This window comes from Plasmopara halstedii (genome assembly GCF_900000015.1).
Source record: "Plasmopara halstedii genome assembly, contig: Scaffold_350, whole genome shotgun sequence".
NCBI classification, from domain to species: Eukaryota; Oomycota; class Peronosporomycetes; order Peronosporales; family Peronosporaceae; genus Plasmopara; species Plasmopara halstedii.
Genome location: NW_020187271.1, coordinates 586,088 through 607,060, shown reverse-complemented (window position 1 = coordinate 607,060; position 20,973 = coordinate 586,088). Strand labels below are relative to the sequence as shown.

The 20,973-nt window shown below is 44.5% G+C and overlaps 4 protein-coding genes across 4 annotated transcripts; 1 reads left to right on the top strand and 3 right to left on the bottom strand.

The window, feature by feature from the left end:
- Positions 1-2,475: 2,475 nt before the first annotated feature.
- On the bottom strand, positions 2,476-5,772 carry PHALS_09176 (n-acetyltransferase 10; the record flags this gene model as incomplete). Its single annotated transcript, XM_024724630.1, has 1 exon — positions 2,476-5,772. One exon carries the CDS (start codon positions 5,770-5,772, stop codon positions 2,476-2,478), a length of 3,297 nt encoding a protein of 1,098 aa, XP_024575487.1.
- A 132-nt stretch (positions 5,773-5,904) lies between these two features.
- PHALS_09175 (Predicted membrane protein, contains two CBS domains) lies at positions 5,905-7,563 on the bottom strand (the record flags this gene model as incomplete). Its single annotated transcript, XM_024724629.1, has 7 exons — positions 5,905-6,171; positions 6,242-6,391; positions 6,447-6,725; positions 6,794-6,924; positions 6,987-7,073; positions 7,143-7,320; positions 7,411-7,563. The coding sequence occupies 7 exons, from the start codon at positions 7,561-7,563 to the stop codon at positions 5,905-5,907; spliced, it is 1,245 nt and encodes a 414-aa protein (XP_024575486.1).
- An 86-nt stretch (positions 7,564-7,649) lies between these two features.
- On the top strand, positions 7,650-19,622 carry PHALS_09174 (uncharacterized protein; the record flags this gene model as incomplete). The annotated part of the gene is made up of 4 exons (XM_024724628.1): positions 7,650-7,730; positions 7,791-7,922; positions 7,988-11,891; positions 11,953-19,622. 4 exons carry the CDS (start codon positions 7,650-7,652, stop codon positions 19,620-19,622), a joined length of 11,787 nt encoding a protein of 3,928 aa, XP_024575485.1.
- A 72-nt stretch (positions 19,623-19,694) lies between these two features.
- Positions 19,695-20,737, bottom strand: PHALS_09173 (Dihydrolipoamide acetyltransferase; the record flags this gene model as incomplete). The annotated part of the gene is made up of 5 exons (XM_024724627.1): positions 19,695-20,020; positions 20,097-20,216; positions 20,282-20,345; positions 20,419-20,508; positions 20,570-20,737. The coding sequence occupies 5 exons, from the start codon at positions 20,735-20,737 to the stop codon at positions 19,695-19,697; spliced, it is 768 nt and encodes a 255-aa protein (XP_024575484.1).
- Between the last annotated feature and the right edge of the window lie 236 nt (positions 20,738-20,973).

Sequence of the window (20,973 nt, the reverse complement as noted above, 5' to 3'; positions counted from 1 at the left end):
GCCCGCCACCGACTCTTCTCGATGAGAACGGTGACGTCCACTATCACGTGGAACATCTTGTTGGACGACGTCATCACCAGGGTCAAACCCAATATCTGGTGAAGTGGTGGGGATACCCCGACCCCGAAAACTCGTGGGAGTTTGAGGCGCCACTTCGGCAAGATTTCTCAGTCGCCGGGGACGCTTCTTATCGGAAAGATCAGGACGTATCGCATCATCAGAAGCCCCGCGCTTTCCGGCAATAGCCAGGGAAGTCGACGGGCCATGAGCTGAGCTCAAGCAGTGGTCCTGAGCTCTTGCGGTCGACACAGAGCTCGCAGGAGCATTAGGGGTTGTTAACCCATACGTCGCAGGGCGACAATCCAAAGGAAGTCGACGGCGTGCCTTGAGTTTGGCAATCTCAAAGCGGGGGTGTCGCTTCACACGCACGTCCACTTCTTTGTGGCTCAACTGCAGATTATGCAGTGAGGAAAGTTATCGGTGCCGTTGAACCCATCGCTCAAAGAGCGCATCATCATCTGTAGTGCTTTCGCCAGGGGCGTGCACTACAGGTATTGTCCGCATGGCGGGTACATGAGAGCCACCTCGTTGAGCACTTCGACGAGTGCGATAAGCTTCCACCGAAATTTCTTGTGGGACCAAGAAACGAGCTCGAAGAGCTTTCCGTGTGGTAAGTTCATCATCCGTTCTAGCCAGGGCCGATGATGTGGACGCGTAACGATCGAGTTACCGCGTCCTTCGCTTCCAAAGCGGTATCGGCAGGGCGGAAGCCATATTCCACACGAGGGTCAATGACCGACCGTGGATGGGCGATCTTCAGAGCCGCCTTATGGGCAGCTTCAAGCTGCCGCCTCTGTTCCCCGTCGAGGTCATTGGTGATAACACCACGTTTCTTAGTTGACGAGAGGTCAGGGAACGGACATGGGGTCCGCACGGCGCGAGCAGGGCTCGTATCATGCTGCTGGTTCAGCTCGCCTTCCTCGTCATCCCATGCGGGAAATGAATGTCAGACTCATAGTCGACCACATCCTCAACGAGGCCACTCAGCACTGAAAGCGTGCGCGGAGCGCGACGCTTGTGCTCATCAAGCCTAGGGTATACATCCCCCGGTGCCGCGGACGCAATGTCCAAGATCGCACTGTGTGCGGGGGACGAAGTTGGGCTTTGCCCGTGCTCGCTGTCAGAAACAGCGAGACTTGATGATTTTCGTGTCGTGGACACAGGCTCATTGAGCAAGGAAGTTGTTAAACTTGAGTTGCAGTGTCTAACGGACACGCGAGCCTCCTTGAGGCAATAATCGATTGGAACTGTAAATATCTTAATGGGGGAGGGCGTAACGGGGTTACACGAACCCTAATAACAGGGGTGTGTGCCACATGAGATGTGCAAGGTGTGTACACACCCAAACAAGAATACGGTACGGGGCTAGGTAGCCAGTAGTTATGCATTTATTTAGATTTTGCTATATTTATTTAGTATATTTAGAAAAATCTAAACGTTAAAATCAGGATAAAAAATAAATGAAAATCAGTTTGGAATTTAAACCAAAGAGTCGATTAGCCTTGGGAAAACACTTCCGTTCATTAGCTAAACATTTTGTAATTCTGCTCTAAATTATATAAGCGATAAAGTTTTGCACGTTCTTACTCCAAATTTGACTGATTAGCTGAGTAAAAACAGTATCATAGCCCCACAAAGACCTCAATTATGCAGCTCATCCTTAATGCATCCTCGCTCCACTTGGATACGCTCATAGTATTTACAAAAGCAGCGACGTGCATCCATTGATTGTCGCGCGACTTCTTTTGCTCTTTTACCTCCATCTCTTGACAGGCGAAACTAAAATATGTAGAACAAAGGAATTAGCAAGAGCATAATAAATTAATACCAGGACTCGAGATCGGATCTGCTGGGTGAGAACCAGCGTTTCAATTGCAACGGGTTTGCCGTGCACCTCTAGATAAAGCTTTGACTCAGAGAGTGTGCATCTGATAAATTGTCGCACAATATATACAGCAGAGCTATTTGAGTAGCTAAAACTTTGTCTGTTCTCCTAGTATAATAGTGGCGTGTAATCAGATAAAATTAATGTAAACTTATACTGAATATATTTTTGTTTGTGTTGAGCTGCTTGATGTGGCTTACAGCGTCAATGAGTAGTCCTTACTGCTGTATGCAGCAAGGCATGTTCTGTATAGATCGCAAGGCGCTTGAGCCGAATACACCGGCCACATCAAAAACATCGCGTGTAAATTGTAAGCAATATGACGTCCTAAAGCTAAAGCTGCAGCGGGGCTGCCGTAGAACGTACTTTAGGTCACCGACCTTTCGTTCTTTACAAGAATCAAGTATGAGTTAGCGGATCGCAATCCGCTTACTCCAAGAGTAATTATTGCCTCACGAACAGTAAGTTAGTAACAAATTCGGCTACATCTAAGCAGCGTCACTTGTATACAAAATCTATCTGAACCAAACTCATTTACCCTTCCTGCCTTTTTTACTCTTCTTAAGGCTGCTTTCCCCCACGGCCAGACGCTTGTTTTGCTTCTGTTCCTTTTTTATATTCTTAGACTCGGTCAAATCCTTTTTCACCTTGCTCTGCCTTAGAACCTGAACGACGGAGCCAACATTTTCAGTTTTGGCTAACGCTGCGTCCCAATCAGCCTCGTCACCACGCACAGCATACTTCATCAGATTTAGGCTGCCTAAAAGCTGCTGCTGCTTAGCTGTTTCTGCCTGAGCACCTTCACGCATCTCCTCATCCAGTGATGTCTCAGTAGGAATCATGGCCTGCGCTTGCACTGCCACCTGCGCTATCTTGTTGCTGCTGACAGCTTCAGCTTCAAGCTGCTCTTCCATAAGCTTCTCTACCTGACCAAGAAATTTTCGTACTGCTTTGTTGAATAGCGCCAGAAGCTGGTTAGACGGCACATTTAATTCCTGCTGGATCGTGTCCACCGACTGGTGTTGCAGTCCTAGACTTACCAAGATCGCACGTTGCAGGTACGACAGCGACATCTGGGGCAGACGCTGGAGAAAGTACATGCGCGCGAGCGAAGGAATTAAGTCTACAATCATGTGGTAGTCAACCATGTTCTTTGCGTAAGATTTGAGACGCTTGGCGTCATATGGAGTCAAGACCATTGCCAATTCGGCGGGATTGATCTCCCCAGTGGCGCTGCGGTGCAAAGAAAGGTGGTGTTCCTTCTCATTCGAAGCGGAAGTCGAATTGACTGGTTTGTCGCCCAACAAACCAAGCGCAAGGGCGCAAGGAAAAGTTGAAAAATCATAGCTCAGCAATGACGTAAAACGGCGTCGAAAATCAGCCACGAATTCATCCAGCCAACCATCAGCAGGGGAAGCAGGTAAGTCGTCACAACGAAGCGAGCGCAGCATTATTGCCGTGTGCTCGCCTGTGAGTTCGTTGGCCGTTTGTCGGATATACACTGGAAGCAATTTGGCACGAGACCAAAAGTTGTATAGCGGCAAAGTCAACCCGAAAGATGAACCAAACCAGTGCAAACGCTCACAAGGACGCTCTTCAAGCGGAAGCAGTAGGGGTGGAAGCGTCTTACGTGGCCTGATCTTTTCTTTGCGAAGCTTTGTCTTTTTAGCTTCCTCATCGTCATCATCGCGGTTGTCATCGCTCTCTATTTTCTTCTTGTCTTTCTCCTTCTCATAGTCTGGATCGATGACATCACTAGTAATTTCACCTTGGTAATAACTTATCAGCAATTCAAGAGCGCGAGAGCCATAACCCATGCCAGTCACGTCTGGGTGAGTTGCAATGCGTACCACACGAGCTCCTGATAGGGCTGCAAACTCTGAGTCCTGGAACTGCTGTGCCACTGTCCATGGAATAAGGTCACCCGAAGCACGCTGGCCACGCGCAAGCTGAGCGTTCACCGACGCCTTGGAAATCTCGCCTTCTAAAGCTACTTGCACAACGCAGAGAACGTCAGGAAGCTGGCCGGCATTTCCCTGTGCCTCAGCCCCTGGGCCGAGCAGAGCGAACAGATGGTGGGCTGGAGCATCAGATAGCAGTTGCAAGTCGTTCGGCTGATTCTTGTAGTGCGATGACACATACAGAGCCATAAGACGCTGCAGGAAGCCTTCAGACAGCTTATGGTACGAGAATAGAGAGTCACGGTTCACATAATACAACTCGCAATCACGCGGGTGAGGCGTTCCTGCCACAAGACGATGCGACGCACTTGTCGAGTCTAGACACAACAATGCATTCAGCCAGCGTTCCACAGGGTCGTTAGGTGCGTAACGAATCGGGGTTTCCAAAATCACTTCACGGAGTACGCGCGTCGAAGATGAAGCACTGCCAGCAACAGCAGCATGGGCGGCATTGCTAGCTGCCTGCCAGCGCTCTTCGTGCAGTTTCTGATCACCCTTTCGCCGCTTTTGATCGCCGTGAATGCTCGCCGCAGCCTGCGCGGCAGCCTCTTTAGCGCTACCCTGCTGTTCACGAAGTTTCTGCAAAAGTTTGAGAGATAGCGAGCGTCCGGTGCCCTCGTAGCCATTAATAGTCGATGACATGAAGACAAGGTAGGGTCCAAGTAGCTTCTTGACAACGGGAAGCGGAATTGCAGCAGCCTCATCGATAGCTATAAGCTCAGCCTGAGCCAGCTTCTCATGGTGCGTGGGCTGTATGTACTGGATAGTCTGACGGTGCTCGCGAAATATGTTCACACGAACCACAGCATGATTAAACTCTGGGTTGGTACTTTGCACAACTTCGTAGTCTAAATGTTCCTTGTACTTAAGTGCATCGAAACCTTTAAATACAAAGTCAAACATGGTCTTGAGGTTTTCAGGAGTCGGTGCAGTCACAAAAATGTTACTGTATCCGTAAGCCACGGCACCTGCTAGCGCCATGCCGAGAGCCGCCGACTTCCCACGTCCACGCGCTGCAGTCAATGCCACGGTAGAGCGTAGTGTTTTTTCTGAAACTGCCTCTACAAAGGCGAGTATGGCCTTAGCCTGATCCAGGGTTCGCGCCTGCTCAACGAGAGCACCAACAGGCTGAGTCTCACGCAATGATATTTGAAGTTCCCGTAGCTCGAGCTCGTCTTTTGTGAGTTCCTTAGACGAGTCGCGCGGTGGTAGTGGCTCAATTTTACGCGTATGCTTGGAGATGGGCAAGACGTTGAGCTCGTCATCAAGCACGACACAGCGCTCACACGAGGCCAAAGACAAGATAAAGCGCTCGTTGAAGCGAGCCACCACATCTTGGTGCGACTCGGTCCGAAACCGTGCATGAACGTCCATGCTCATAGTATACAGCTGCTTAAGGCTGTCCAGCGTACGAAATAGTAGCACAACAACGCCACCTCCCTCAACAGTCTCAATAGTGCGTGCCATAATGTTTGGTGTGACAGCCTCAAAGTCTTGAAGCACGCACATGCCGTAAGTGCTGCCCAGTATTTTGTGCGTCTCCTTATAGTAACACCAACGGATGTCAGTAGACGCAATAAAAAGCTCAAACGGATCGTCTTTGCTTGGATCGTACAGGCCGCGCTGCTTCTGTTTCTTTATCTGACGCATGCGCTTCTGACGGTGCGTAGAGAAGCCCAATTCTTTCTTGTAGCACCACAGCACACGCGGACGTGCCTTGACGGCTGCTTTGGACAAAATGTAATGCAGATTCATAACCTGGTCTTTACCATGGTCACCCACGAGCACTAAAAAGGAGCGATAATTCTCCTGGATACAGTTCTCAAGCAGTGTTCGCACGCGTGCGTCTACCTTCTTCTTGACCATAACTGCGATTGTGAACACAATTTAAAAGATTGGCTGGTGGCAACCAAAAGGAACAATCTGTAAAGTACAGTATAATATGCTAAAGTCACGTGGTACAATTACTTCAGTGGGCCAGTAGCTTTAACTTTAATGCTAACAGTCTGCACATATTTCGACATGCGGTAGCTCCTGAATGAGGCCAATAGCCAGCTCATCTTCAAGCGGATCATCAGCCCGGCACAGATCATCAAGGCCTAGACGCCCACATGCATCAAATTGACGCAGAAGAAACTGTTTACGCTCCGCGTCGTGGCTGCGAATAGCAGAAATATCTTCTTCATCAAGAATTTCGGCTAGCAAAATCTCTTCTAGAATATCCTCCAGAGTTACAATGCCCAGCAGTGTGTGCATTTCTTCACTCTAAAATTGTACGATGTTTAAACTTGGCCAGCAAAGACGTACAAAATGGTGACTAGTGCCTCACTCTTACCGTATCAATCGTCTGAGGTTGCTTCACCAAAACAAGGTGCGAACTTTCGGATTTAAAAGTTCGTAGTAGCGCGCTTAGTCTGCAATTAGGGTCTACCGATCGCGTTGTTCTCCCAAAAATTTGAAAAAAACTTGATAAAGAAGTACTTTCCTAAAGTACCGAATGAAGTTAAGCGCAGCACCAAGCTCATGCAACACCAACACACCTTTGGATCGACGAAGATAAGATCCTTTACGTGTATTGTCCCGACAATATCATTGACTGACGCGCCGTAAACGAGTACGCGTGAGAATCCGCTCGCTAATATACTGTGAATGAGAACTCGGTCGAGGATGGCAGTCATTGGAGCCATAAACAGTTTATCAACAGGAGTCATGATAGTCCGGACGGTCTTGATTCCAAAAGTCATAGCACCACGAATGATACTACTTTCATCCTTGTCAATCATTTGCTCCTTTTCGTGAATGTCGATTATTTCTGCTAGCTGCATGACCGAGATGTTTATACAAACTTATCAAAGTACAATCTGTAAGAACAGAGAGAAACCCGTACCTGCCTTTTCGTGAACACTGTACCAATGTCTTCTCCTAGTGTTGCATCCAGTACCAGACTCACGGGCTTTGCGAAAATGTAAAAGAAAACGATCAAAATGCGAACAAACGAGGCCATCTTGCCTCCAATCACTTAAGTACATCGATTATAGTGAAAAAGCGTAATATACGAAAGCAAATCGAGCACTTCCTACCTAGTGCGTATCGTGAGCAAACTGCCTGCGGGATAATCTCTCCGAAGATCAAGATTAGAATCGTCGATGCAACAAATCCGAAAAGTCCTGCATACCGAATGCAATACGATAGACTCAGCACAATGTAAGGCTAGCACAATTTTCACCTCGACCTACCACTAGTAAGGTCTGCAGTGATGATCGATGTGAGCACATTCACCGAAACATTACCCAGAAGCAAGGTCGTGAGCAGTAAATTTCCATCGCGACGCAGCGGAATAACCATTTTGGCTGCCTCACTATTCATGCGTTCCTTTTCTGTTGCATGCTCATCTTGACCCGCAGCTACGACGATCTCCAAGCCGATAAGATCGAGAGACATGAGGCCAAGTCCCAAGCCGGCAAACATGGCTGACAACGCCAACAGCAGCACCAAAGCACTTACCTGCAGTGCAATGTCCTCGCCGCTAAGCGCCTTTTCACTATCATTGTCTCCAAGCCCCACGCTGTTCGCCGCGGCATGCTTCAGGCAAATTACTGAGAACAAGGCGAGGCTACAAGCTTGCCGCGAAGCAGCACAGATTACGAACATTGTCATGTCACAATCGCGAAACGAAAGCAAAATTTGCTAAAAATAGACGCAAGAAAGAATGTGTGCGCTGAACTCTGTGTTTGACTGTACTAATGAAGATCGTGTGGCTGCTAACGGTCTGGGCGGCAGCATTAGTTTGTGTCAATGGCGCTGAGCACCTGCATTTTGTCACAGTGAGTATCTGGGAAAAATGTATAGAAGATATCGAACATTCAGGGGCTGTTGATCTGTAGGAAGAGTCTCTGGAAGAGATTCGGGAGGACGAGACACGAAAGCTGACATCCGTCCAGCTGGCGATAGCTTCGGGTGTTTTGCTCTATGACGACGGAGCTAAGACATGGACTCATGACTTGTATCAACTTCTGGTACAATAATCGTGATGCAATAATTCATGCTTGATCATCTGACATCACCACCCTTTGTCTTGCAGATTTCGTGTAGCCATGGAACATTGAAGCTAGACCGAAATGTAGAAAAAGATCTTAACGACACGACAATCTTTTTACCTGATCTTGTCGGTGACTCTTCGCAGAAGCGCTCGATTAGGGTAGTCACAACGGCGTATGAGGCACAGCAGATACTGACCTCTATAATCTACCAGCCCGACCTTAACTACCATCGCACCTGGCTCGGAGCGACCAATCCTCTTTGTCAAACAGAGAACGATGGCCATGAAAAAGTTCAAATGCAGCTTATACCGTTTCAAAATGACGCATTTAATTCGCTTGTGGACACGTGCTCCTCGGATCTTTTCCCTGAGTCAAAGAGTGCGCTGAATGCTGGTAGTATACACACTAAGAAAATTTCAGTAGCAAGCGTCAACGATCCGCCAACAATTGAACGAAAATCTGGTCATGACTTAGACCTAAGGGCTGGCAGTGCTTGTATTGGCCTTTCAGAATTTACGCTCAATGATGCTGAAGCTACAGCTTTTGTCAATGATCCCATGGCTGTGATCCCTCTCTTCACATTACAACTAGACGTTACAAATGGAACGTTGGAAGCAAATCGACAAATAGCGCTGGAGCACGGGATTTATTTCATTGAAAACGACACAATTCCTCGCATTACATGGAGATTTTCTGATATTTCTGCCAGCTCATTAATCTTGAAAGGTGCAATATCGGATCTAAATATGTTCCTACCTCTTGTCGAGTATTGCTTCTCGCCAGAAATTAGCATCCCGGTACCTGTATCATTACAAGTGACATTGTCGGACAATGGTTTTTGCGGTGATGTTGGTAAAGAACCTCTCTCTGCATCTCTTATCGTGCCCATACGTATTTTACCAGCCTATGATCTGGGAAAATTCAACTTGTTAGAGACCAGTATCACCCTGAAGAATCACATAGCACCTGTGCCCCTGGAATACAAACGTGGAATAGTCGACAAAGTCGATTGCACGCTTGAATTAAATAACGGCGATGGAATGCTTATAGGTATTGACTTGGGAACCAATATTTTGTATAGGAAGCCAAATGTGATTTCTTCAGATGCAATAAATACGTATCAAAATGTGTCTGTCCCAACAAGCGGGTTAATCATTCGGTTTTTTGATGAACAAAGCAACGGCGAGGCTATCACTTTTAGACTCTCTAGATACGTTTGCAGCCTTAAAGGCAAATGTCATCAGCAGACAAGTGCTCTACTCCATGAAGAGTCTTCAAACCAAGAAATTATTGAAGCATTTCAAGCCATCACAAGTACCATTGAAAGCGTTTCTGATTTGCAAATCATACGCTATACAAAGTCTCGCTTTTGGTTATTCTGGAACATTGCGCAAACATTTTTGCAAGAGGTAGCCGCTACAGCACATTCATCAGTTTCAGTCCAAGTTGTAAAGAGACGCTTTCATTTGCAGGGGGAAGCAGAGGTCATTGAGACTCAGCTAAAAACGTTATCAGTCTACTTTCTTATGAATGGCGTGTGGAGTCATAACGGCTTAAATGTGACGTTATCCGCATCGAGCGATAGTGACATTTACTCTCCAGACAAGCTGTCAACTCAGCTTGACATTATAGCTACTCCTGTTTGGGAAGATATCCAGCTGCTTCATCCGCCTGAGGTGGCTCTCCGAGAGAGCAGTGAGATCGCACTGGAAACAACAAAGATTTTATACCCTGCTACGTATATAAGTAGCGTTGCTTTGAAGTTGAAAGTTCAAAGTGCATTTGGCTTAGTTGGGTGGGACAAGAGATTACGTGGTTCAGCTATTGCAACCCGGCAAATATCGGAACATGAATTTGAGCTACGTGGGACCCTTGTAGAATTGACTGCTGCTCTACCAAATATAAGGATTGATGAAAGCGAAGTTCAAAACAATTTTTCTGCCTTTATGAAAAATTACGAGAACCAGACGTACGAATTGCGCGCCACGGAATTGACCAAAACGAATAGTTTACAGACAATAAGTATTCTTTCCACTGAAGGTTTAGTAACGGGCGATTTTGTTTTGGGGCTTGATCTGCCAGCACGCAGCTTCTCTCATCTAGATCTGAATCTTACCAAAGGATTTTGTATATCAACCACCATCGGAGCAAATGATGATGTGGAAACTGTGTCACAAAAAATTGCACAGATGAATTGTGTCGCAGTTGCTGCAAATCCATCAGATAGAGTATCTCGACACGAAATCCAGTTTATACGCGTCAACGCAATGTTCCCTGCGCAAGTACACGATTTGATTGGATCATTTCGAATTTCATTTCGAGGAATTTTATCCGGCATTATTCCACTTTCATCAACAGCCGAAGAAATTAAAATTACAATTCTTGCGTTGGTACTTGATGTGCAAGGTGTTGAGGTATCTCGCATTGAGTTACCAGAAGAAAACGGATTTCAGTGGCAAATCACGTTTGGAACGGTAGGAAGTGTTGATGACCTTATATCGGTCATCTATAACGAGACATCTCTCTATTGTAAAATTTCCGCTGGAGTGATGCAAAAGGGTTGGCGTACTGCCGACTTAAAACTGAACGTACTTTATCCGGCTTTGTCACAATTATTTTATTGCGCAAAAGTATCAAGTATGGGATCCTTAGCACTTGAGCTATCATTTCCGAATGAGTTTAACGATGTACCGGATTTTTCTGTATATTCGAGCACGCTTACATCCGTACAAACGTCACAACTGCTTAATGCGACTGTGATTAAAAGCACAAAACATTATATTACGAGTGAGCCCAACTTCTTTCGGTTATTAATTCAAAACAAAATGACAATTCCACTGGCGTCTTGTGCGACCGCTAGTAGAATCGAGCATGCTATTCAGAACTTGCAGATTCACAAGCTACGTGTGTCCGTGCAGCGCAAAGCTTCCGCTTTCTTGGCAAATCGGTGTGATTATACTGTGGTGATGTCAGCTCCGACTCGTTTAACTTTGAGTTTGGTAGCGGATAGTACGCTATTTAAGGCAATCCTTATCAACCGTGGAAGTAAAATTAAGATTGCTCTGGACACAATATCGATGTATTTGGGAAATTTGGATGACTCCAAATTGTTTTCCTCTGGAAAATTGCACGTATCGATACCGAGGATGGCAAAAAAACTAGGCATTCAGCTTTCAGACACGAACCAACAAGTTGAGATGAATCAGACAATGACGGTTGGTATAATTGACGTTCAAGGCTATGCAGACGAACTTAATTTCACCGCTTCATGTACCAAAGGAAATCTTCACTTGCAGGCCAAGCACGCATTGCCATTTTTTCCTGTGGATAAATTCGTGGACTCAATGTTGACGATCAGTGGCTCTTTCTCAGATTTGAAAAGGTTGCTTCAAGTCAGTCAGATCGTATACACTCCATTCTCTTATGCCGTTGGCTTCGATAAGATTAATTTTTCAGTTGTATCCTATGACGATCGTGCAATAGAATTCTTACCAATCAAGATAATTTTGCGACTGAGATCCCCTATATTGCACTTGCCAGAATCGCCAGTCTCAGTGTTCGAAAGTGAATTTTTTCCTGTTACAGGATTAAGACTGGACTCAGCAAATATTGAAAATGACTACGTCAGACCTCATTTTGCAATTGTAAGGATATCAAGTCAGAGTGGCCTTGTGGAGATTGTGCATGACAGACATGATCACGACTCTAGCTATAATTCAAACATCCAACTTCAGGGTGATGCTGAGGATATAAATGGCGTATTGAAGTTATTGAGCTACAGGTACCCTGCTGTTGGCGATTTAATAGAGGATCACTTGCTTTTTACATCTTTTTGGGCTGATGAAGTTGGAGACAAACTCTCGCCTGTCGCTTATTCAACTATTTCTGTTATGATAAATACAAGACCGCTGACAGTTCAAGTACTTTTTAATCGCAAAGCTGTCGGTATGTATTCGAATGTTAGAATGCTTTAGTATCCAATTTTTGACTACTTTAACATCTATAGGCTCCGATTTATTGATCACAACAACAATGAATAAGTCAGCAACACTCAAGGACCTGTCGCTCCAAGTCGATGGTGGTGCGACTCATTTGAGGCACTGTAACGAATCACCAGTAGGTGTTGCCGAGTTCAAAACCTCAATGTGCAACTTCACACTTCGCCTGTCACTTTTTACGGAGCACGGTTATTTTTCAAACCACTCAGAGCCATTTTTGCACAAAAATCAAGAAACATCGCTGGCTTCAGTTCAGTTTCTTGGAAGCGTGGCTGAGGCTAATAGTTTTCTTCGACAGCAAAGCTATGCTCCAGATCCAAATTATTACGGGTTCGACCAAGTAGTGCTTGTTGTCGAATATACAATTCAGAACGGGTCAGTGGTGGACAGTACAGAGACGTTGCCTGTGTTTGTCGCTCCTATATGTGAGGCACCTCAATTGTTATGGGCTGATACCGGAACAAACTTAAATTCGCAAACTTGCTTTACGTTCGCAACTTTTTTTTTGCCAGAAATTCTGCTCGTTCGTGAGGGACTTAAAGAGGGATATTGTCACGACAATGAAATGTTTCGTATGATCGTTCAAGCTGATACATCTGCGCTTACAATAAAATCACGTTTAGTGACAGGGCTGAATAACGATCAGCATCACCAATGCTGTGCTGTCGAGCTAGCGGGAAATATTCGAGAGTTGACTTCGGCGCTTAGATCTGTCGAAATTCAATTCGAAATGACTCAAGTGACCTCGATTTTAGAATCTGCAAGCGTCGAAGTTCGCTTAGAACGCGAATCAGCTTCATATAATGATTTGGCTATCGTTTTAACCTCAGCAACTCTTCAGCTGAGATTTGTTGATAATTTTTGGAGCTCAAATATGCTGATGCGGGAAAGTATCGAGAGCACTGAGGACACTGACGTGCTGATCGGCAGTGAAATAAACTTAGACTGGTTCACGTATCTTTCAAATAATGATATTGTAAATATCAGTGTGCAAAACGGTGTTGTTTACGCAAAAGCAGATATTTCATTTTTTGAAGCGAGTAATAATTTACAGATTGAATGCTCTAACAAGCGTTTCCTACGATCAGTCATGTCAAACTTGCACTATATTCCGGACCTGAACTTCAATGGGATCGATGAAATTCTATTTAAAGCAAGGAACCGCGAATTTATCCTGTACATACATTTACAAGCCGAAAATGATCGGCCAGAGCTCGCGTTTGATCAAAACGAGCTGAAGAATTGGTTTAATTTTTTTCGAAAGCTCATTCCAACAATTCACCTAGAAGATCCAGACAATCATTTTCTTGAATTCGATATTCATATTGACAATGGATCGTTAATCCTTGACGAATCGTTACCTCATGCATTGGATGGTGTGTCGATTAAATCAGGTTCATCAAAATCATCGCTACGGCTGAGCTCAAGTTTGGCCACGCTTAATGTGTTTTTTCATCAGCGCATTATTGAAGTAATTCCGAACGATTGCTCGATAGAAGGGTTAAGGCGCGTTTTTTGCTCAATGTCGATTAAAGCATGCGCTAATGATGGGACCATTAACACTTGTCAACAACTGTATCTACCTCAACAAGAACATGTTTACCAAATTATCGTGTCAGATCGAAATGGAACCATAAGTGTTTCTGCAGGGGAAATTGTAGATCTTTACGATGTTTTCACAATACATCAAAATTCTGATGCGACATTTTCAAACCTCATCTTACGTGTTAATGTGTCATCCGGTTCGATTAAAGTTGGTATACCTACTTGCGCCGACTCACCTCCCCTTAAAAAATTGCATTGGTCGTCATTGATCAGAACGCAAAGCGTACATGCACTGAATACTGACTGCTTGAATGATGCACTGGCAACACTTCAATTGCAAAGTGTCTACAATTCGAATGATCCTATTTTGATTCAGCTCGAGCTACTTAATGACTTCATGCAGCTTTTAGCGAACGAAAGCGTTATCGTAAAGGTTACCCCTAAAGTTTCATCTAAGAAGTTTATATCCGTGAAGGCAGTCAATGATAAACCTTGGCTGCCTAAGCTAGGAGTCTACGTTCATTTGTCGTCGCTTGTGGATGTATCGATCGTCGCGGATCGAGTAAGAAGCGTTCGAGCTGACTCAAGCACGGAATTAGTACAGCTTGAAGTTTCTTGTTTGACTTGCGCTTGGAAGTACGAAACGTTTGTTCCAAGAGTATCGTATGAATTTGCTCAGACTCCAAGCTGTAAGCTTAAATTAATTGGACCAAGTGATGCGCTGAACAGAGTTCTGAAAACGCTCGAGCTTACTGTCACTGCTAGCAGCACTTTTAACGCCGAAGCATACTTTTTCGAGGTGACACCAGCCTCTTCTGACATTCTTACGGAAGAACAGTTCTGGCGTGAAAATGCTAATATTTCTATTTCATACGTGAGTGAGCCCTCACGTATTTGGTGGGAGGCACGACAGAATTTAGTTCTTTTACAATCTCCTGAATATACTGCAAACTTAAATGGAGTCAAGCTCAAAGGTTTCGAGGAATTTCCATTCCTCAATCTGACCATTACGTTGTATTGCACGCATGGAGAGGCAACGATATTTATTCCGCGAGTGAGATCGACGATGACAGGAATTCCATGTGGGTCTAGTAAGCCTGCTGTAACTTTGACTGTAGAGCAATCTGAAGTGAATTTGCTGTTGAGCTCAACGGTCATTAGAGCAACGCGTGATGCACGAGAACGTCGCTTTGAGTTACAGATAACTGCAGTCAAATCGGCCCAGAAAAGTTTTAGCAATGAAACCTCAATTAAGTTGCAATTTCGCACAGTGCTGCAACCCTCAGTGTTTTCGCCGGAGCCACAGAATGTAACTCTTGACATTCAAGTAGATGGTGACAAAGTTCAGCCGATTGGAGATCTCGTCGCTTTAGGTGGAGAAATGGTTGACACATTGTGGTTTAGATTGAATGTACGTATTACAAATGGGCAATTGTTTGTCCCATCCGCTGTTTGCTGTGTGAATATTCTCGATACCAATAGCAACAATGAAGTTGACATGATTGGAAAACCATCAGCGCTAAAACTGGCCCTGAGTTTATTACAAGTTCAAAGCATTAATGTTTTTCGGGTGGTGAATACGTTGAAGGTGACAATTTCTCCTCATACTTTATATAATGTCGCCGATTTCATGAGAAGTCCATCTAAATACTATCCTATGCTGCGCCCAGTCAATGTTTCTAAAAATCTTCAACCCTTTCGAAAACGACTTGATATTCCAAGCAGCTATCCGCTGGCGAATTATGAAGACAGCTGGAATGTATTGGACAATCACATAAGTGATGACTTCGGCCAGCTTGTCGTGAGGGACGATTATCGCGATCAGAATTTACTGAATACTCGAGCCATTGATACGTTTTTCGCGCCTGTGTGGCAGCTGGCTGAAATGACTCACCGTACATTTATAGCAGGAGCTGTTGAGAAAAGTTTTAGCAGAATTACCGCAATAGAAAAAGAATTGAGGAACGAATGCAGTAGATGTGTCAATGCTCAAATTTCAAGCTCCCAGCAGATTAGAAACCACGTCAAACCAGCTTTTGTATTGTCACAGCAGACACTAGATCAGCTTGACGACGTCCCTATTCCTCGAGTGAATGTCCGTGCAAGTTTGAACTACGCCACCGAAGACTCCGCTTTTCAGTTTCCTGATCTCGCTCTTCAATTTCTTGACAGTGCGTCAGCTCGCTACACCTTCAGTTCCGCTGATGAACAAAATCAATTACAAGCGTGGAACCTAACCTCACACCACGCATTTCCAAGGTCTGTGAATCCTCGATCTTATATGGCTGATAACCGTCTATATACATTAGATATTCGAGTAAGTTGTGGAGCTATATACCTCATCTGTTCAGGCAGTCTACATGGACATGAAGCTCTGAGTGGAGCTCAACATCTGAAACTGGAGGGGACAGTAACTGAGTTGAATCGCAATTTAAGTTGTCTTGTATACTTTACTGCTAAAAAGTGTAACGAGGAGCAATATCCTGGAGGACATATTGTAGATTGGAAATTTGCCGTATCTTTTCGTAACAATTCAGTCGAGTCATTCGCAGACCTGGTCATCATGTCGAAGGCGAATACTCCTAAAATTCTAATCTCTCATGCTTTCGCGGATTCATCTTGTTCTATGGATGACTTCTTGTCATTCATCAAGACTGAATGTTTGCCTCTCGAGTGCGACGAGGACAGTCCAGTAAAACTTGGTGGATTTCAAGTGCAAAGTGGCGGTACAGTACATCAAGCATCAAGTGAAAGATTGAATACCATAAAAATTACTGTTTCTCAAGGAGTGCTCTCACTTGGCGACAATTTGAGATCAACCTGCATGAATAGGTTTGAAGGAGTCCAGGCATCAAAACAGATATCATTCACAGCCAATGTTGATTGTGTGAATAAGATGCTCGCGAGAATTGTATATGTTGGTGAGCCTGACTTTAGTGGTACTGACCAGCTAAAAATTCATTTGTCAAATCATGATGAAATATTCGACGAAGTGATAGTTCCAATCATTGTGCACGAAATAAATGATGCACCATATATTGCCGTCGACTCAAGCTATTATGAAGCAGATGAAGATGTTTCTCTCGTGATCGATGGCTTTCACCTTCGTGACCCTGACGCTCTCAATAACAGTCTTCGTGTAATTTTGGAGACCAAATATGGACAGCTTGCCTTATTGAGGCAAAATGGAGTACAAGTGACCGCTGAAGCAAAAGAAAGTGTCGGTAAAGTTGCCTTTCGATTGACACTCGAAGGAACGCTGAGGAACCTTGATACCGCCATTACCTCTGTCATTTACACTTCAGCAAAAGATTGGAATAGTTTGCAGTATCTACCGGACGGTGGAAAACTCGACTTGAATGGATTTGATATGATAACTATTAATTCTTCTGACTCGTCATCATTTAATGGGTCAAGCTTATCGGTTATATATGTTTACGTTAACCCAAAGCCTGATCCAGTCCTCATAAATGTTCCATATGCTGAAAGTCGACCGGGAATACTGCGTGGAGACGAGGATACCTGGATTGAAGTCAAAGGTCTAGCGTTTTCAAGTGCAGATGATACCTCACAAGTAACTTTACTTGTTTCGATATCGGTGACTCAAGGCATTCTTTCATTATTACAAGTTCGTGGTTTAACCTTTTTCGAGCAAACTACTGACTACAAAACACTGAAGATCAAGGGCACATTTGCTTGCATCAACGCATGCATAAATGCTCTGCGCTATCTTCCAGACAAAGACTTTTTCGGCCAAGATTCGCTGGGAGTAACTGCCGTTGCTATCGATGAGTACACCCAGCAGCAAACTCCGTCATCATTTATCTCTGTCGTCATTCTAGTCAGTGCAATCAATGATGCACCTGTATGGAATATCGGCTCATCGACCACTCGTAAAATTTATCGAAATCAAGCAATCAGCATTTCAGGGATATCATTTCATGACGTCGATATTGATAATATGAACTGCACGATTGAATCATGTGAGCTGGATCTACAAATTGAGGCCAGCGATGGCTTTGTGGTAGTATCAGATCAATCAAACTTTCGATCTCAGAACCAATCAAAAACAACATACATTGTTCTTTCTGGTACTACTCATGAGTTAAATACGTTACTATCACGAGCTACATTTGAACTCGCTACAGCGCAATACAAGCGTGCTGGTGGCTCAATTGATGCTAAACTACGATTGACTGTTGACGATAGAGGTGCTTCTGGTTATGGTGGACCTCAAATTAGCACAACGACGATTTTATTCAACCTCCTCTCCTGGTCTCACTCTGAATATTTACTCGTTGCGCCAGATCACGTGCTCACTCTAAAAGAGGATACAGCTATTGTATTTAATGGAAACCTGAGGCTTGACAACCCTGGCTCGTCGCGATCATATTTTGAACTTCTCGAACTAACGATCACTAGCAATAATGGCCATTTTGCTCTAGAAAGCACAAGAATTGGGGTCCAAATTTTGCAAAATGATTCGGACGGTAAAGTCGTGCTTCGGGGCTCTTTTACCCAATTAAATGCTGCCTTAAATGGAAGCTCCTATATCCCCAGGGTAAACCGGTATGGCTCAGATGAACTTTCTTTGTCGTTGCTGGAAAATGCTCTTGTTGAAGGGCCGAAAAAAAAAATAGATTTGTCAATTTACTTGTATGTCACTCCTGTTTGCGACGAGCCCTATTGGGAAGCTCGTACTGACTTTCCATTGATAATGAAAGAAGACGGATACTTACCAATCAATTCAACGTTTCTAGTAAACCCCGATCGAGATGACGATCGTCAAGTTGAGGTGACTATCCGAGTCGCGCATGGCGGCGTGATGTTATCAGTGACAGAAGGTCTGCTTATTCAGCACACTTTGTTCAGCACTTCTGAGGAACAGTTGGTCGCTTTACACGCTCCTCCAGGCGACACTTTTTTTAAATCACGTTTCTTTTATAAAGAGCTAATTTTTCGTGGCCAAGTTGGTGATATTAACGCTGCTTTGAAAGAAATGGTCTTTAATCCTTGGCTCGACTACAATTCTGATGGCTGGCCGATGGACGAAATAGTGCTGGAGGCAACAAGTTTTTGTGGCAACTTGAAAGAGACGACTGCAAACCGCATGACGATTCCAATCGCTGTACTAGCAGTCAATGATCCGCCGAAACTGATTTCGCACCATTTCGAACTTATTGGAGCGTTAGATTCTCTTGACACAACATCGTGGCAATCTCCGATTTTGGCCTCTGAAGGAATTTCACAGCGGATAGAGTCAAGCGAGATCTACGACCCCGATGATGATGTCGGTAGAAATCTTCGACTTCTTGTCAATATCTCATGTTATCATTGCTCAATATCTAGGGAACTACTAACTCAGCGTACTGAGATTGATAGCGATGATCTTATTGTGGTAACTCAAAATTCAAGCAATGTTGACGGTATCCAGCTCATAGTGCACGGGAAAGTAGCGTCTCTTAACATTGGTGTAATGAGTCGGCTTGTCTTGCGAAGGATGGATAATTACAATGGACTTGCTTTCGTGGTGGTAGAAATATCAGATTTGGGAAACTTTGGAGAAGGAGGTTCACTAAGCGCGACTTATGTACTATGCGTTGAAGTTAACCCCAAAAGCGATATTTCCCGAGCCCAAACTCTGTCACCGGCAGACATTGTTGACGACACGGGCACAATTGATCTAGAAAACGAGTTTTTAAGCAATATGCAGGCTGAGCGTCTCTCAATTAATGCCCCCCCTACAATTTCTATGGCTTCGACTTTCTACGTTCCAATGAATAATTGGGTCTCCCTCTCAGGCATCGAGATTTTTGATCGAGATTCGGGAAATGGTTTGATCTATGTTAGCATAGCAGTTCACAATGGCAAGCTTCGAGTTTTGGTATCCCCAGGAGGACCAACACAACTCAGCCTGCTAGACTTTTCACAAGAGCTTAATTTTGCAACTACTCTGATGCAAGCAAAACAGATATTTGTGACTCTAGAATATATGTGCGACGACAGCACTGGCTGTTCTAGCTTGCTGCACGACTATCTAACAGTCCACGTCGACGACAATGGATATACTGGGACGCAAGGGCCGAAGATTGCCACAAAGCGCGCTGAAGTTGTCGTGATAGGTGAAGTCTAAGCGTTAAATACAGACCTGTTTTCTTTATAGGTCTTTAAGCTTCATTTAAAATTTTTGTTACAAGCTCCTCGATTAAGTTGCATCATGATAAGCTGTGGATTCTTCGGCGAGCTCCAATGCATTTTCAACAAAAAACATCTTATCAAATGCCGCTTCTTCCATCACACCATCTTCGTAGCTGGCTTTATATGTTGTAAGAAGCTGTTCATCGTTCTTGCGAGCCATCGACTTTAGTACCTTCAGCGACTTTTCATCGCCAAAAAAACCCTCCTTGTGCAATTTATTCAGCATTCGCAAGACATCACTTGATGCGGCGCATTTTGTGGGTGTAGCAGTAGAAGATGTCAGCGAGCTATCAAGTCCCATTAATTTAGCCGTACTCTTCATCTTGGCATTCCCTAACAATTACACAATAAACATGATCATTGAGTAAAAGTAACAAAATGGTCGTTGGATATGCTTTTCCTTGCGAACCTTCGATGCAATGCGGATTTTCAGCCAAAAACTTTGCAAATGGCTCGATGTCCTCCGCCGTGGGTACAATGATGGCCAACGGTTGGCCCGGAGCAACATTCTTAGCTCCTTCATTAACCACTGGGACCAGTCAACATCATTAATAACAATACTTGAATATCGACCCTGAAGGCGATGCTACTTACGCAATCGTGCAATAAATCCCTTGTCTCCAGACTCAAGTTGGACCGACAAATCTGGCGTGTCAATCTATACATCTCCATATGTATCAGAAGGTTATGCTTTAAACCTCATACTACCTTGTTCAGTTGCAGCGTCGTACCTCGCACATGTGCGTGCCATCTTTCACGGCCGTGCCTTCCTGTACGTACCATTTCGTGAGCGTCGTTGCACCTGCACTATTGCCGACTTCCTGCGATCACAATTTGTTTCCGAAACAACAATCAATCGTCGAGGGTATGGCTGTAGCGCACCTTAAAATCCAAATCAGGCATGCGAAATTTGATATGGTTGGGTAGCACCAATTCCTCCTTAGTAAGAAGTACGTTGCCTCCCGTGGAGAATAGCTTGCGCAGTCGGTCAGCCGACGAAAAACCATGCTGTTTGCGCACCGTCAAAGCGCGAATTGGAAGACGTAGCATCTGGAGGTTAGCGATAAATTTACTTGGACTCGATTGAATCCACAAATGATTTTTTTAGTATCTATATTTCAGTAAATTGAAAAACTCCAGACCTAGCAACATAACAAAAGGGTTACAAATTGCCGCATCTATCATTTTTAAGACAACAAACGATTTAGTTACCAATTCATTGCACTCGCTTAAATATTCAGTTTACTATGATGCCATCTTTAACTGCAACAGCTACATACCTCTTA